General features: G+C 41.7%; 1 protein-coding gene across 9 annotated transcripts in view; it reads right to left on the bottom strand.

The window, feature by feature from the left end:
- The window catches only part of UNC5D (unc-5 netrin receptor D), a 531,172-nt gene that overhangs the window by 24,760 nt on the left and 490,041 nt on the right, over nucleotides 1–16,371 (bottom strand). For all 9 annotated transcript variants that reach the window (XM_088021397.1, XM_028089446.1, XM_088021399.1 and 6 more), the window contains 3 exons: nucleotides 11,385–11,553; nucleotides 9,552–9,779; nucleotides 1,226–1,375 (listed from right to left, as the gene is read on the bottom strand). In XM_088021397.1, the coding sequence (XP_087877523.1) occupies nucleotides 1,226–1,375; nucleotides 9,552–9,779; nucleotides 11,385–11,553 (547 nt within the window). The remainder of the gene's footprint in view (nucleotides 1–1,225; nucleotides 1,376–9,551; nucleotides 9,780–11,384; nucleotides 11,554–16,371) is intronic.

Raw genomic sequence — 16,371 nt, 5'->3', positions numbered from 1 at the left:
AATGCCCCGAAAGAGGATGCAGAGGGGCATTTCCCAAGGTAACGAGAAGTCTGAAAAGTAAACAGGAAAATACAACCTTGTCCCATCTGAAAATCGTGAATTTTTGAAGGCAAAAGGACTGGTGGGTCAACCTTTTTTTTTTCTTCTTCTTTTTTTCCTAACTCTCATGGCTCAGGCAAGGTTTTTCTCTCTGTGATTTGGCTTGTTCCCATTCTGACAAGCTGGTTTACCTTGTGCAAGTTTTTGGTCTTTGTTTTTAATAAATGCCGCAAGGATGGAAAGGTTAAAACCCCACAGGGCTCACAGGTTATGACAGAAACAAAGACATCTGAAAGCCTCCTGTGATTCTGGATCAATCTGAGCCCACCAGAAGCTTTTCCAAAGTTAAGGACCTGTCCTGTTACCTGAAGCACAGGTGACTTCAGTTTAGGAAACAATTGCAGATCAGCTAGCTGCTTATGATGACAGTACTCATCACAGGGAATTTCCACAGCATTCGGTGGCAGGGTCACACGTCGATAAGAGATCCTTCTATGCTAAGCAATTACTCAAATCCCCTAAAAGTCATCTGAGGAGGCTCTAAGTCATTTTGCAATGTTTTAAAATTCTCTGATACAGAGATAGGTGAATAATAATGCAGAGATATGTTTATATATTTGTCAAAGGATTCTAAGAGGCATGATCCTTTCTTTGGCTCTCAGTTTATAATTTTGTCTTCCCATCTTACCCAGCTTACTTGGAGGCAAGCACTTCATATATTCTGGACAAAACCTCTTGTGTCTACCTGGGCACCCAGAGCTCCCCACAACTCAGAACTGTCACCCTTTGAAGGACTGACATCCAGACCTTTCATAGCTGACCATGATTAAAACCATGTCTCATAATGAACTGGTTTTAATAAAAACCACCAACCAACCAACCTCGCTCTAACTTGTTCAATGACTATCTTCAACCTATGCTGAGCGAGAGTTTAAGGGAGAGGAGAAATTTCACATTACCTGACATCAGGCACCTTTTCCCCTCACCTGTTAGAAACCTGTGAGTTGATGACAATATGATTAATTCTCTGCGTGTAGTCCGAATTGCTACATTTCTGTGACAGTTCTGAGATTAAATCCATACTTTTAAAGGAGGAGGTAAGTCAAGAGTACCCTCACCAGGGTTCAGTGACCTGCTTGCTGGTTAAAGCAAAGCTATTTCTGTTAGCAGCCCATTTGGCCAGTACCTGGCATGCAGTGAATGGTTTGATTCTCCAGAGGAATGGGGGAATGTCAAGGATGGAGATCTGAAGACTGAAGGTGTTCCCTTTGAAATGCAGCAACTTTGGCTCTTCCAGTAGCTGTCCACCTTGATGCCTTTCATCTGAAACTACTTCCTACAGGGCAGGAAAGAGAAAAGAGGCATAACAATGAAGTATCCAGTTTCTGCCATATTTCTTTCCTTATATAGGTATGCTCCCTACCATGTATCTCCCGGAAATAGACAAACAGCATGATACACACAGACACAGACACACACACACCCAGACACACACACCCAGACACAGACACACACAAAGACACACACAGACACACAGACACACACACACACACACACACACACACACACACACACACACACACACTTCTTTGAGAACCCTATATCCTTGCAAGGTCAGGACTGGGACTCAAAACTGCTGATTAATAGGGATCTGGGCAGAAAGAAATAATTGTTCTTCATTATTTGTGTTGCTTAGGCTTTTAAACACACCATGCCTTTCTTTAAAACTAAAAGACCTCCCCTGCCCCAAGCAAACTGTTATACGGTTGAGTTTCCACAACTGTGTGAATTTCGTCCGCTATAACCATAATCAAGAGATGTATTCAGATTTTACACTGAAAGTTGAACAACGACTTCATCCTTTCACCACCTCTACCCTTTCACATGTTCATCATGAATATGGGTATTATACAATACTTATTCTTTGGTTCAAAATAAATGTTACAGAGTGCACGTATGCTATTTATTTGTAGTAATGTTCATTAAAGTTATGCCAAAAAGCCAAGACAAAAGTTGTTTATCAAGTTAGTTTTAGCTCAGAAAAAAGAAATCAGATTCCTGAAGATAAATACTCCTGTATTTTTCACTGAGAAATCTTTATAATTATATTTAATACAAACACAGTTCACACAATTCACCCCCATTCTACTGAGCAAACCATTTTATTTTTTTTATTATGTTATGTTAATCACCATACATTACATCAATAGTTTTTGATGTAGTGTTCCATGATGAGCAAACCATTTTAATTGGTTCCAAATTTGTGGTGTCTAGAATCTTATTGGAGAGATGATAAGCCAAATAAAATAACAGGCATGATTTCTGCAAAAGGTTAACCTGCCCTCGGGGTGAGGCCTTTAGTGTTCCTGGAGATAAGAGAGCCCCCTAAATCCATTTCTTAAAGTCACCATTAATTGACTTCTAATTCCCTTGCAGAGGTACGATAAATAAGAAAACTGAGATCCTTTAATTATGTCCTGTAATCTTTCCAGATTCTAAAAGATTGTGAGAGTCAGGCAAGTAAGCTTATAAATACAATAAAACTTACATTTCAATTATCAGCGAGTAAAAGCAGCTCCAGAGGTTATCTTACTGACTCTTGTCTGGTGCAGAATAACAGGAATAAAAACATGTCTTACTAAGACGCGGCTGTCCAGCTTTTACCCGTCACGTACACGTAACTGTTAATCGGTTGCTGGTATCTCTTCTCGGGACTAAATGATTCAATTCCAAGGTCATTCGCTCCGCTTCTTTTAATGAGAAGGGTGTTTCTTGGGGGCTCTTGGGTCAGTGGTGAACTTTCTGTGATGTAGGAAATGTTCTATATCTGTGCTGCTCAATATGGTAGTCATTGGCCACAGTGGCTGTTGAGAACTTGAAATGTGGCTAGAGTGAGGAAGGAACTGAGTTTTTCATTTTAATTAACTTAAATTTAAATATCTACATGCTGTTGGTAATTACTGTACTGAACAACAGAGTGCTAGGTAGTTCCTAACAGTGTGGGTCTAGGAGTTGAGCATGACGACATAGTGGCTGGCATCTGATAGGGGCTGCAAAGAGTGGAAGGATCATGGCAGGACAGGGAGGAGAGAGAATTCACTCCACATGCTGAGTGGAGGTCTTTTACAGATGCTGATCACTGGTTCCTTGTTGAGATTTAATGAGTGTCCCCTGGAGCTATGCTTGAGCTGGACTCGGAGTTTATAAAACTGTCTCCACCACCAGGGAGCTCACAGCCTAGTGAGAGGCTCAGAACAGTAGGCATCTGATTATCATATCTAAGTATTACAAATACATGTCTACCTAGGAGGTCAAGGCAAGGTACAGGGTATAGCCTAACCCAGATGGGAAGAGAGGCCAGGAAAAGAAGTGGGGGATTACCAGAAGAAGTGATATTTGAGCTGAACCTTGAAGTTAAAGATCGGGGCTAGTCACAGGAGAAGGCGGGGTGGGGGGGGCACACTGGGGGCAGTGAGCAGGGTATGCACAAAGGTATGGGGTGAGGCAGAGCTGGGATAGGTTAGGGTAGAAAGTGAGTGGCTGGAGGTGATGAAAATCAAATCATGAATTCTCGCTTCCCATGCTAAGGACTTTGTACTTAATTTTAGAATGCATACTCAGGTTTTAAGGTGTATAAGAATCTTTGGGGGACTACATATACTCAAAAGAGGATGAATCTTGTAACCCAAAAATGGAGGCACAGGACTCCAGTCACATTTCCATGATCTCTGGCAGGTTACTTATTATCTTTAGGCCTCTGTTCCTTACCTGGCTTATTCATGGCCAAGCAAAATCATCAGCCTGATACTCTATTAACCTCTTTTTGCAATTCTAGTATAAGGTTAGAAACCAGTACAAATAAGGAATGTACTTATTAAAACCATGTGAAAGCCACACAATAACAATAGTGTGGACTCTTCAAAGTATATTTGGGCTCTCTAAAGCATACTCTTTTTATTTAAATAATCTAACTTGCCTGAATGTACAGAGAAGTAAATTGAGGTCAGAAGATGAAGTGTCTTGTGCAAGATGGTGCACTTCTTAGTGTAGAGCTAGGCTATTTTAATATTTAGAAGTCATATGGAGCACCGTCACACTAGAAGAGAACGTAGTTTTAAATCATCATGTACCTTATTAAGAGATGAAAATTTGAAGCACACCCTTACCCCCAAAGAGTCCTCTTCCTCAAGTTACAGGGTTAGTGATGGAACGAAGACTAAAACAGGGCAACTTGACTGTGGTCTAGTATTTTTTCTACATTTCCCTGACTTTTTCTATCCTATGCTTGATTTTTTTTTTTTTTTTGAGTCATGTGAAGGTCAGACTGTTATTAACTCTGTCCCGTAAATTTTTCACTGGGCAAGATATATATAAAGATGATGTAAGTCAGTCTGTATTTGCCCTATGGTTATATATAGTGCCTGAGCAGGTCCTGAAATGCAGAGTGGAGAATATTAGAAATTTTTAATAGATGTCCACTTAGAATTATCACAGAGGAAAATGGTACCTTTTAGAAATTCCTGCTTTAGGGTCTCCAATTTAAATACAACCATGATTTATTTATTTATTTATTTATTTATTTTTGAGAGAGAGAGAGAGAATGAGAGATAGGGAGCACGAGAGGGAAGAGGGTCAGAGGGAGAAGCAGACTCCCCGCTGAGCAGGGAGCCCGATGTGGGACTCGATCCCGGGACTCCAGGATCATGACCTGAGCCGAACGAAGGCAGTCGCTTAACCAACTGATCCACCCAGGCGCCCTATTTTTGCTTTTTTTTTTAAGCTTACTTTCACCTTCACACATTGAACCAGTGTCTCATAATCTTGCACAAAATATTAAGCAATCATAGTTATTCTGTAGCACAAGTAATTATTAAAATGAAGAAGCCCAATAAGGAAGTAATCATTGTATTTATATATTTATAAAGGTACAACTGGCTTCAGAGTTATAGAAACTCCTGAGTACAAGCTTTAAAACACTCTCCAAAAATAATAAATTATACTTAGCAAAGAATTCCCAGTTATGCCCACAACCTATTGTTGTGGCTGGGCCCGGACATCTGTATTTTTAAATGCTCTTCAGATGATTCTGATGCCCAGCTGGGTTTGAGAATCACTGATACAAGCAACTCTGCTGAGCTAGTTCTGAGTCACTCAGTGGATATATCACCCCAAGCGTGAGGCCTGATACTCGCTTCATTTTTCCTATCCGCCTCCTATATGACAAGGACCTTATGTTAAATCTCCAGTTCTATTGTTAAATTGATATCTGCATTAATTAAACTAGAAAATAGGGTCTGGCCAGCTTATTTCCTATAAAATGTACCCAAAGGCTATGGTTGGTGGTGGTTCTAGTCGGTCTCCCTCCTCATTTCACACTGGGGGCTGTTAGCTATCCAGATCCTGGAGCTGTGGCCAGGAAAAGCCTGAGCTTTGTGCCTCAGTGAGCTCTTTATGTTGATTTAATGAGACAGGCAGCAATATTCAGGTGGGCTTCGGGGATACTAAAGCAGGCAGGCAGAATTTACATATTTATGAGACAAAACTGAACTTAAGCATGTGCGTGTGCACGTGCGCGCGCACACACACACACACACACACAGAAATTATGTCGCTGTGGTGTGTTCCTTTAAATGCTTTACGTGAACAATATTTCCCAAGGTTGCATTATTGATAAACACAAGAACTACATCTGGAGGAAATCCTTTGAAATTAGATTCTAAATCTGCATTAATGCCAAGTAAGTAATGAGTACTGAGAGGTACTGAATAGGAGGGCTGGGGGCAATGGAGAAAAAAAAAAAAAAACTAGTTGTTTTTCCTTTTTTTTTTTCCTAAGATGGGGCAAGTGTTTAATTCCTTGCTTTCCCTGTGTCAAGGTTTGTTTGAGCTGTGTGTGTGTGTGTGTGTGTGTGTGTGTGTGTGTGTGTGTGTGCGTGCGTGACACCCATGTGAGACAGACACAGAAAGAAATAAAACAGACAGTAACAGAAACCTAGGTCTTAAAATGTTACTGTTTTATAAATATACCACCATTTCTCAACCTTTGGTTTGAATTCACCAAAGGAGATGATGTCAAGCGCGCGTGCGCGCGCACACACACACACACACACACACACACACACACACACACACGAAAGGGCTCTAATTATCGCAGAAACACAGGTACAGGAAGGACAAGAAGTCATGGGTTGTTCTCTTATTCTCCTCTCACCTTCAGGCAGATTATTAAAAACAAACAAACAAACAAACAAACAAAAAAAACCAACATAGCTAATTTAACTTCCCAGAGACAGTTGTAGATGTATTTATCAGAACAGATCTTCAAAAACCTGAAAGGAAATTATGTCTTACCAAGGTGTAGAAGGTCTTTTGCTTTTGTCATTGAGAGAAACCAGTACTATTATTCAGATGAAGTAACCCCAGAGCAAAGGAGAAGCCAGCATAGCAGCCCCTGCAGGAGGTACAGGGGAGGAGCGCAAGCCTGGAAAGGGACAATGTTTCTGTTCCAGTACTAAAACCCTCCACAGGACTACAGTTTGGTGGGACCATTATGTCGCCAGACCCTCACTGGTTCTAAGAGGACAGAAGACTTGGGTCGGGAAGCTGTCTCCTTCCAAGGTTTCCAGCGAGGGGGGAGATTTTACTTATTTTATTGGACATAACTTCAATGAGCTATGAATGAAATGAAAGACATCTTCAACCAGGCTTCTTTGTTGATCAAGAGGACAGTCCTAGTTGGGCACATATATGTTGCTATTTCTTTGAGACATGAAAGATGCACTATAATAAACACAGCAACTATTGCAACCAAGCTTGTATCTGTTTCCAAGTCACAAGAAACATTTTTAACACCGTGATAATGGAGGCAGATGCCAGTACAGGCAATTTCAGCAGAAATGCTTCTTGAAAGATGACCCATTACTTTTGACTAAGAAGTCAGGGTTCTATCCGAGTTACAGAACATGAGTCATCACTGTATACAATATTTTCAGCTCACACCACACAAGTTGGGGGAGCTAATATTAATGTGTGAAGTCTGCTAGAGGTTCAAAAGTGAACTGTTGCTAAGGCTTTCTTAAAGTGGAACAGTTTTAATGGGTTAGTAACTATATAATTTTCCCCTCTCATTAAATACCACATACAAAGCCGTGAAAAACGTGACATGGATGATTTGGGATGTTGCGGTAGTTTTAAAGGAACCTGGGCAGAAGGCCCTGAACATGTTCACTTATTAGGAAGGTAAAAATCCCGAAAGCTGGACTCTCTCAGAAACAAAACCCAGAGATCAAGACCACAGACTGCATGGTTGTGTTCTGAAAAGCTACAAGTTGTGTTGTAATCTTTCTGTGGGCCAGAAAAGTTATTCAACCAAGGCTGACGATCTCTCACCACCCCAGGAGGAAGCGTGGCTTTTGTTGCTCATGATAGCTGTCACGTACATCTTGTCAATAGCAAGTACAACCAAGCTCCCCTTTAAAATCAGCTTTATTGGACATACTAGGAGAATCACTGGAGGTAAATAGATTATGACAAATGGGGTCAAGAGTATTTCTACCGGAAAACATTTCTCTAATGCAAAACTACAGTGTTTTAGGAAGTATCTCTAAATGATGAAATAAAGATATTTGGATTCAATTTAGAGGGAGAATACCATTTTCCCTAGCACTGACGAAGAAGGGTCTATTACCCATAGGAAAGGAGAGTGGTTTGGAAAAGCTGTGTTTAGGGCCTCATTTTCGTGACTTACACTGCAATTCATATTCATCTGTGAACGGTTGAGCTGTTGTAGAATCTGGTAGCAATCAAGAGGAGTAAGAATAGATTATCTGAAAGTCACTTAGTTTTTTCTTTAGGCAAATGTCAAACTCACTGGTATATAATAGACATCAGCATTATTCAAAGTGAGATCAAAATGGCTATGAGGGCTGACTTCCAAGGCAGTTGTGATAAACAGATCCTCACAGGCACACTGGTCGGCAGTGGGTTGCCCATATGAGCCTGGAGGCTGGAAATCCTCCAAGGCCACCCGTGTTTACTCCAGTTTACTCAGCCTTCAAAATCTGGCCAAGTTACTAAACATCTGACTTCAGTCGACACATTCAGCGGTAGTAATGACCTCAACTCATTATTTTTGGTTGCTGAATGTCAATTAATGCGTTTTATTTCGGAAATATGTTCTTATTGGGGGTGGCAAAAGCAGATTATCAAATAGCAATCATAGGATGACGTTTAACAACTCACATGGAAGTCTTTCCTCTACCAAAATGGCGCCCCTCTGAAAAAAGGCTCTTTTACGAGCAGCCAAATATTAAGTGTGCCTTTCAAAATGACCTGTGGGCCAGAAAAGTTATTCGTTGATGGGGAAGTTTCGAGAACATAGGTTGGCACTGTGTCTCCTTTACTGGCTTATGTTCAGGATTCAGGTCATTGTATCTCTTCTACTGGTAAACATGAGTTTTCCAGCTCAGTGTCTTAAAAGCTAGTTACGGAGGAAATGCTCTGCATAATGGACTTAATGATTGAGGACTGGAATAGCAGGGGTCTGGGATGAGGTGTGTCAGGAGAGCTATGCTATTTATATATGGGCAGAGCTTACACAGGCACTTCTGCATTATCCTTGCTGCTATTAATAAACTCACACCCTTCGTGAGTAGCTAATTTAAAATGAGTCTTACATGATTAAAAGTACCAAAAATGGAAAGGAACCTTGAACTATCTCTGCCCTAGTAGCCCTAATAATTAGTAGACTATGTATCCAGGATATAATATGACTGCCTGCTGATGGATAAGATTTATAATTGTTGTTCCCTAACTATAACCTTAAGTTGTTCAAGCAATTTTCTCACCGCCTTCTGCACATCAAATGACTCTTGCTGTTCCTGTGGCTCATGCCATTCTCCTTTCTTGACATGGCAGCTCTTTCTCTTTTGCTCCTAAATGACATCCATGAAGGTTCACAAAGGGCTCTCAGAGATTGTTCTCCAATCTATTGCAATTGGGTCTCTGTTTTCTGAATTCTGACTAGACTTCTAAGTCAGTTGATAATTCAGCACACAGTGTTTTCTATATGTATTTATGTAACTCTTCTCGATTCTTTTTTTAAGATTTTTATTTATTTGAGAGAGAGAGCGTGCAAGAGAGCACGCACATGAGCAGAGAGAGGGGCAGAGGGAGAGGGACTCTCCTCGCTGAGCGGGGAGCCCCATGCGGGACTCGATCCCAGGACCCCGGGATCATGACCTGAGCTGAAGGCAGACGCTTAACTGACTGAGCCACCCAGTCGCCCCGACTCTTCTCTATTCTTGAGTGCCAAGTACCTCATGTCCTCGGGCGTCAGCACATTATTGGACATACGATAACACAACTCTTGCTTCGGGATAGGTATCCCCAGCAAGTCGGTGGTGTGGCTTCCTCTTGCAGACCCTCAGCTATAGAATTCTCTATTGATACTGATCTTTAGGAAACCCCATGCTTTCATGATACCAAAAGAAGAATTCTAGAGAAAAGGCTGACCTGAAATGCCCAAGGGGTATTGTCCACACAGTAGACTCTCAAGTTGTAATCCAGAGAGTTACAGGACATACAGCCAAAAACCGCCACCTTGAGCTGTTTCACGGCACAATCTGTGATTGGTTCTCCAGTGAGGGCATATGTCCCGAAGCTGTCGAGGAGCACGTGACATGCAAAGGGGTCCAAAAGGCAGTAACAGGATGTGGATTCATCCTCCACCGACATCACTTCCTGTGGGGAAACGGTGTATGAAATTGTCTCAGCTTGGAAATAAGATATGATTTAACAATGACTTTGCATGCACAGACACAGTTTTTTCGGAGTATTTTTATTGTCCTCATTTCCTTGACGTTAAATGCGCTTTTTCTAGCAAATAACTGCTTACATCAGGAACTCAAGAAATAGTTCTATTCAGTGTGTTGGAATTCTATAGGTTACAACAAAACTCATTTCCAAAGTTCTCCTTTTTTTCAGTTAATTTGTGCAGTGCTGAATTTAAGAAAAACCTTCAATATTAACACCCGACAAGCAAACTCTGTCTTGAAAAAGGTCTATTTCTGAAAATCTCTTTCAATATCCTTAAGGTAATATTTATTTTCCTTCAAATATCTTATCCTCTTTCCACCAAATTCATTCATGAGGGACCGTTAAATAAATGGTTTTGATAAGATGTACGAGAATATTTCACCTTCCCTGATAAGAACTTTGGTTTGTGTGACTGGGTGGGTAGAGGATAAATATAACACCATCTGGATGAAAAGCTTGTGAGGAAGCGCTCAACAGAAAAAGTGGTAAAAATCAAGGCAAAGCAAACCATAATGGAAAAGAGAGCAAAAGCCTGCCCCTTTATGAACCCATGGAACTTTATGCCCGTGAAATGTGCCACCGGTTGTACCAGGACTGAATAAACAGCAGAATGCATTTGCAACAAAGAGTCCAGGCTAGTTGCTGAGAGAGCTGGGCCAGGTAAATGTGATCCATTGTAGCAAATGGGAATTTTCTTCTCCTAAAGAAACAAGATCTTCCTTTTATTCCTTTTGCCTGAAGCACCTCCTGGGAGGGACGACCCCAGGGCTAGCTGGAACAGGTCATTGTGTTCCAGCAAGATAATTCAACTGCTTTCATGCAAACTGACTTCAGACGGACATAAAAGGAATCCCTATCAGACAGATAAATCAGAGGTTTCACTCAAAATAGTAATAACAGTGCAATCGTTGCTTTGTCTGTCTCTCTTGTTGTTACCTTCCCCATACACTTCCTCATTTTCTTGTCTCTCTTCTGCTCTCCCTTGGACTGTATCACTTTCATATATACTCCTACACACGGGGCAACCTACGCTCAATTAATTGTCAATGTATTCATTAATTCACCAGAACATATTTAGCAACTACTGTGTTGCTGAACATTTCAACATGTTCTAATCCCTATGATTCGAAGTTTCTTTTATGAACACAGCCTGTATGCCCTGAGCTTCCTCCCGAGGCTGCAGGGAAAGTCAATTCAGACAGGGACACGCTCTGGGAGGAAGGACAGAAGTTTTATGTACCAGGAATGGGCACATAATGGTACGTGTCTGTGTGGGTAATTAAAACTATATTCTAAAAGCAAGGACAGAAGCTCTGGATCCTCTCTTGCTTCTCTTTTCCATTATTATGGAAAAACACTAGCCAATACCTTGAGGATATTGTAAAGCACATGCCACCAACCCTCTGAAAAAAAAACAAGAAAATGCTTACAGATTTCACAGCAAACGCGTGTTAAAAGACGGTAAGGTTAAATCTATCCAACGGGTGGAAGCCAAATCCTATTTTTTCAAAAGGAAGACTAGGGTCTCACCTCCCACTTGCCCTGCTGCGTCCGCTTCTTTAAATGGATGTTCCAGTGCTCAGAACTGACGTCCGCACAGTGTGGTATGGTCAATGCAAAGGGAGTGGTGACGATCATGTCTGGAGGGCCACAGGTGACTTCAGGACTCAGGAGCACCTCGGATCCATCGGACTGGAGGCTTTACAGTTGGGAGAGGATACAAGAAGCGTGTAAAGAAGGGGGCACATTTGAATGAGAATTTAGTTATAGACTGGGGCTTTCTTGAGGCTGAGGAAAACGGTTTCCCAGGATTCCCTCCTGGATGGCACCACACATGCCCAGGGCTGGTCTGGGCAACAGCCATTTATCCTGAACGGCTCAAGCACGCGGACTGAGTTTAGCTTAGATTTCAAATCTAGGTTTTGACAAAATGACAGGTGCTTTTTCAGAAATACAGGGCAGAACAGAAGAGAGCAAAGACCTGCCTGGTGTGTCACACAGCAGCTGCTGAATCCTTATTCTTGTTGATAACATTATCAATGACCAAAGCCGAGAGCTTTGTAGGAACAACTGATTTGGTAATCTTCCCATCAGATTCCTTCCTCCCAACATCACGTTCTACAAATATTTTTAATGCTAATAAGTGATAAAACAAATTATGAACAAATCAACCTTCAGACATACCCAGATTGAGTAGTCACTGCTGGTTTTGAAAACATTTGTTTTCTGCCAATGCACAAATACCTAGGTTATATAGTGATAGCATAGTAGACAGTTACAAATGTGTATAATCAAATACATCAACTCTTCACTATTTTAGTTCTAAATTTAAAGTCATTCCACCCAAACCTAGTGTGGAGACTTTTCTGTATTGTGAATTATTCACAATGGGAATACAGAGTCATGAAAGGATAAAAGGAGGTGAAATTTAACTAAAGGGAAATGATATCATTGAATGTTTCAATTTCTTGTCTTTTGGTTTTAATCTCTGTCCCCAAATGGTAAGGTAGGCTGGCTTACAGGCCAGCAGTGAGTGAGAAGAACCCAGAAGTCTGTTCGTTCTTCCCCAACTGCTTCTGTGTTTTTGAACAAGCTATCTGATTTTTGGGGGACCTGTATTTTCACTTGTAAAAATACAGTGATACAGAATATAGTCCATAAAGCCATTTAGGACTCTCAGATGAACAGTGCTACATGAGCACTGGGATTGGTATTAATACAGAAGTTTTCTCTTACCCGACCTAGGAAGGGCATTTACTTTTTTTTTTATAAGATTTTTTTTTTTTTTAATTGAGAGAGAGAGAATGCTAGAGAGCATGAGAGGGAAGAAGGTCAGAGGGAGAAGCAGACTCCCTGCTGAGCAGGGAGCCCGATGCGGGACTCGATCCAGGGACTTCAGGATCATGACCTGAGCCGAAGGCAGTCGCTTAACCAACTGAGCCACCCAGGCGCCCTAGGAAGGACATTTAAATATGTCATCCCTCGTCAAAAAAGCCACCCCTTGAGCAAGATAAAGATGAAATTTATCACCAAAAGATGCCACCTTTCCATGGTCTTGTATAAACACAGTTTTCCTATGAGTACATGTTTCTTAGCTGCTTTTGTTGACATTGCTTGTTAGGAATGGTCCTACTCTAGCTCATGACCTGTAGTTTGCTGCTGCATTACAAGTCCAGACACAGAAGGGGGCAGGGGCATCGTCTCTCTACTCTATCTAAAACAGACCTGAACGTGAATGCAGTATCCTCCCCCCTTTCAGGAAGCCCCGAAGATGGATTCGCAAACTTCAATCATACACAGAGGCAACCACTGTCCAAAGTCGACAATTCTTCCCATACAACCAGGGTGCAGGGGGAACTTAAAATATGTCTACATCTCCCTTTAAGCAAAGCAGGCCGGCGAGGCGGCGAGGCGGGCGGGGTTGGAAAGTAGTGTATGAGCAATAACAAATGCTCGCTGAACAGCCTGGATACAATAACATACTTGAAGTTTGCCGGGGGCGGGGGGGGGGGGGACGGGGGGGGAAGGGTAAAATTCCATTGTGAGCTCTAAGCAGCGTGGGGTGGCAGCTTGTCTGTGGATGCCTGCCAGTGACCATTAGCGAAGGTTAAGCGCTTTCCGTATAATTGCTGCTTGCCTTCATCACAGACAGGAATAGCAGGGATGCTTATGAGTGACCGATGACAAGCTCTCCTAAAAGAACTATTTAATTGCTTTCAGAGAATCATCCCCCTTGTTGAACATATTGTTTAAACATATGGGAATTTGGGGAATTATTTAATGCCAAATGAACTGAAATCAGCTAATTAGATGAACTCTCACACTCATGAATAGCAACGCTTCTTCCCGTAATAACTTAAATAGCATTAGGAAGCAGAGGCGGAGCACATTGAGTCTCAGGCAGAGCTGGGAACGGGAGCTTTGCATTAAGCAGAGACTGGGCATTTCCACCAGTGCAAAGGAAGTAAATCAAGATTTATGTCTAATCCTCCTACTGTGAAAACAGTGTCTGTGGGTGTAGGTCTCTGGTGAAGGAACAAAACTTAAATCTAACCATTTTTCCCCCCATGATTAATAATAATTTGTCCCTCTCTGCCATCTTCTATCTATAGCAATCAGGGAGATTTACAAATATTAATTAAAGCTCTTCACACACCTGTGGAGGCAGGTGTTAACAGCATAAGGTCACAGAGCAGTCCGTCAAAGCGATGAGCCACAAAATGCACTCTAAATTTCTGACTCGTACACAGGTTCCTGCTCTCTGTGATAGGATGTACTTTCCTTCTCTGTAACCACTAGCAGATTTCTGGTCAGGCTGCTGGCTCTCGTGACATCCCAAGTAAAGACAGGGGGGGAAATGCAGTCCAAGTGTCGTCATGGATACAGACTTAGGAAACTGGAGGACGGAGGTCTGGGGAGAGAAGGCTTTAATTGGGCCTGGGCAAAAATGAAGATTCCTAAGGACGGTATGGATAGCATTTCAGTTTTCCCAGAGTACATGTGATAAGGAAGTACTCACACTCTTGCTAGGAGAAAAAAACAAACAACCCAAAAACCCCACATTTTTCTAAAATTGCTGTGAGCTAATGATAACCGTGAACTAATAACAGCAGTGATTGCAGGGCCTATCCTAGGAACCAGCTCCGGGCATCACGCACTCTAATGTAGATGGAAAAATCTGGGTGTGTTCGACTTTTGCTACTTGTCTTTTTCCTTGTGTTTGATCCATCCATCCATCCATCCATCCATCCATCCATCCACCCATCCATATGCTGTGCATATTTATGAACACTTATGGATATAAAAAGATCAATAATTTAAGAGCCAGTTCTGTGCAGCCAGATGGTTTGTGGGGCAACTGTATGGTAACCAGGTTGTGAATTCAAATTTCTGCTTACACAGTGCGGCTGAGGGTTCTAGGGAAAACTCTGGCCAGCTTTGCAGAGAACCACGGAATATCCATGGGGGGAGAGGGTGCTCGTAACAGTCACAGGAACATGTTGCCTAGTAATCTGGTCAGACACGAAGACTCGTGTTGCTGCTTTGTTTAGAACCAGAAAGGGAAAACGTGGGAAGAGTAGCTGCAGAGGACACAAGAAGTGGGTAGAAGAACATCCTTTTATGTCTCACTGGTGTCCTCACTGAACTCTTCACAGCACTGCCCTTGATACCACATCCCTCGTCTGACCTTTTCTGTCGTGAAAACCACAGTGTGGCAGAAGGGAAAGCCCAGGCCTTTCTGAGCCTCACTTTCCTTACATGCAAAATAATGCCTACTCTAAGACTGTTGTGAGAATTAAAAACAAAACAAAACACAAAAAACACCTAATATGTGCTCAGTGGGTGGAGGTTCTGCTTCTCCCAATCCTGAATGCCCATCTTTCCTGCCTTTTGAAGAGCCTTATTTTTATAAGAACTGTGCTTTTTGAGATTGCTAATTGATTCAATAAATTGCCATTCTAGCAAGATATGCTTCAACAAACATTTCACGGCCTTAGGGATGTGCGCTATTTAAGGGAATTTAAAGCACCTTGGCAATGCTTCATCCTTACCTCCCACAGTCTGTCCTCAACTCGGCAACCAGCGGAATCCCACCGAAAATGCCAATGTGTTCCCCCCTTCAGGAATCCCAGCTGCTCTGCTCTGGAGCGCTCTGTGCTGCCTGGAAGTTTTCGTCCCATCAGCCCCATGACGGGCTCCCTCAAGCCCTTCAGGTTTGTGCTCAAATGACGCCTACTAGGGACGCATTCCCTGACCATTCCCGACACCAAAGCTGATCGTTGCTTTTCTTTTTTCTCTACTACACTTAACTGTAGTTAATACACTATATATGTTAATACACTATAGCATTTACATATTTGTTTCCTTTTGTCTCCCAGAAAAGAGAATGTAAGTTCTATGAGGCCAGGGAATTTTTTTTTTTCCCCGTTCATCATTGTATCCACAATGTCTACTAGATGCCGGGTGTGAGCACTCAGAGACAGAGGAGTCAGCTTGAAGTAGTTCCTACTGGTCAAAAACTGGGACATTTTGAGTATCAAAGTAAATAATGGTAGTATAGGATTATAACCCATTGAATAACATAATTCATGAGACATATGGATATAAATATGAATGAATAATGGTAAGGGAGAACTCTCCTATGCAGCAGGAAGCCAACTAATAAATGCAGAAAATCATTTGGCAACCAACCATACTAATATTGATTCAGTCAAGAATTATGAATAGACGCTAATCTATTTGGTGGAAGTTTAGAAAATAAGAACTATTTATAGGGTTTGAAAGTAGCTCCCCACAAAATACTTACTAATTACAAAGGGTAAAATACTACTTTACCTTGGAGAACCTTGGCAGACATCACCTAACCAAGTTATCAAAGTTAACACTGGCAGTGTTAACATTTTACTAATCCACGGGATGGATGGACAGAACATGCCTCCTGATAGGACACAGTGAGAAGAACTTGGCATATGTCTGTAATATTCCTGCCAATAATATATAACCTGAATCTAATCAC

The sequence above is a fragment of the Eumetopias jubatus genome, unplaced genomic scaffold (genome assembly GCF_037043125.1).
Source record: "Eumetopias jubatus isolate StellerSeaLion01/CBP00866 unplaced genomic scaffold, mEumJub1_p1.0 scaffold_2, whole genome shotgun sequence".
Classification (NCBI taxonomy): domain Eukaryota; kingdom Metazoa; phylum Chordata; class Mammalia; order Carnivora; family Otariidae; genus Eumetopias; species Eumetopias jubatus.
The sequence above is the reverse complement of the archived record's forward strand: the minus strand, read 5'-3'. Positions and strand labels throughout refer to the sequence as shown.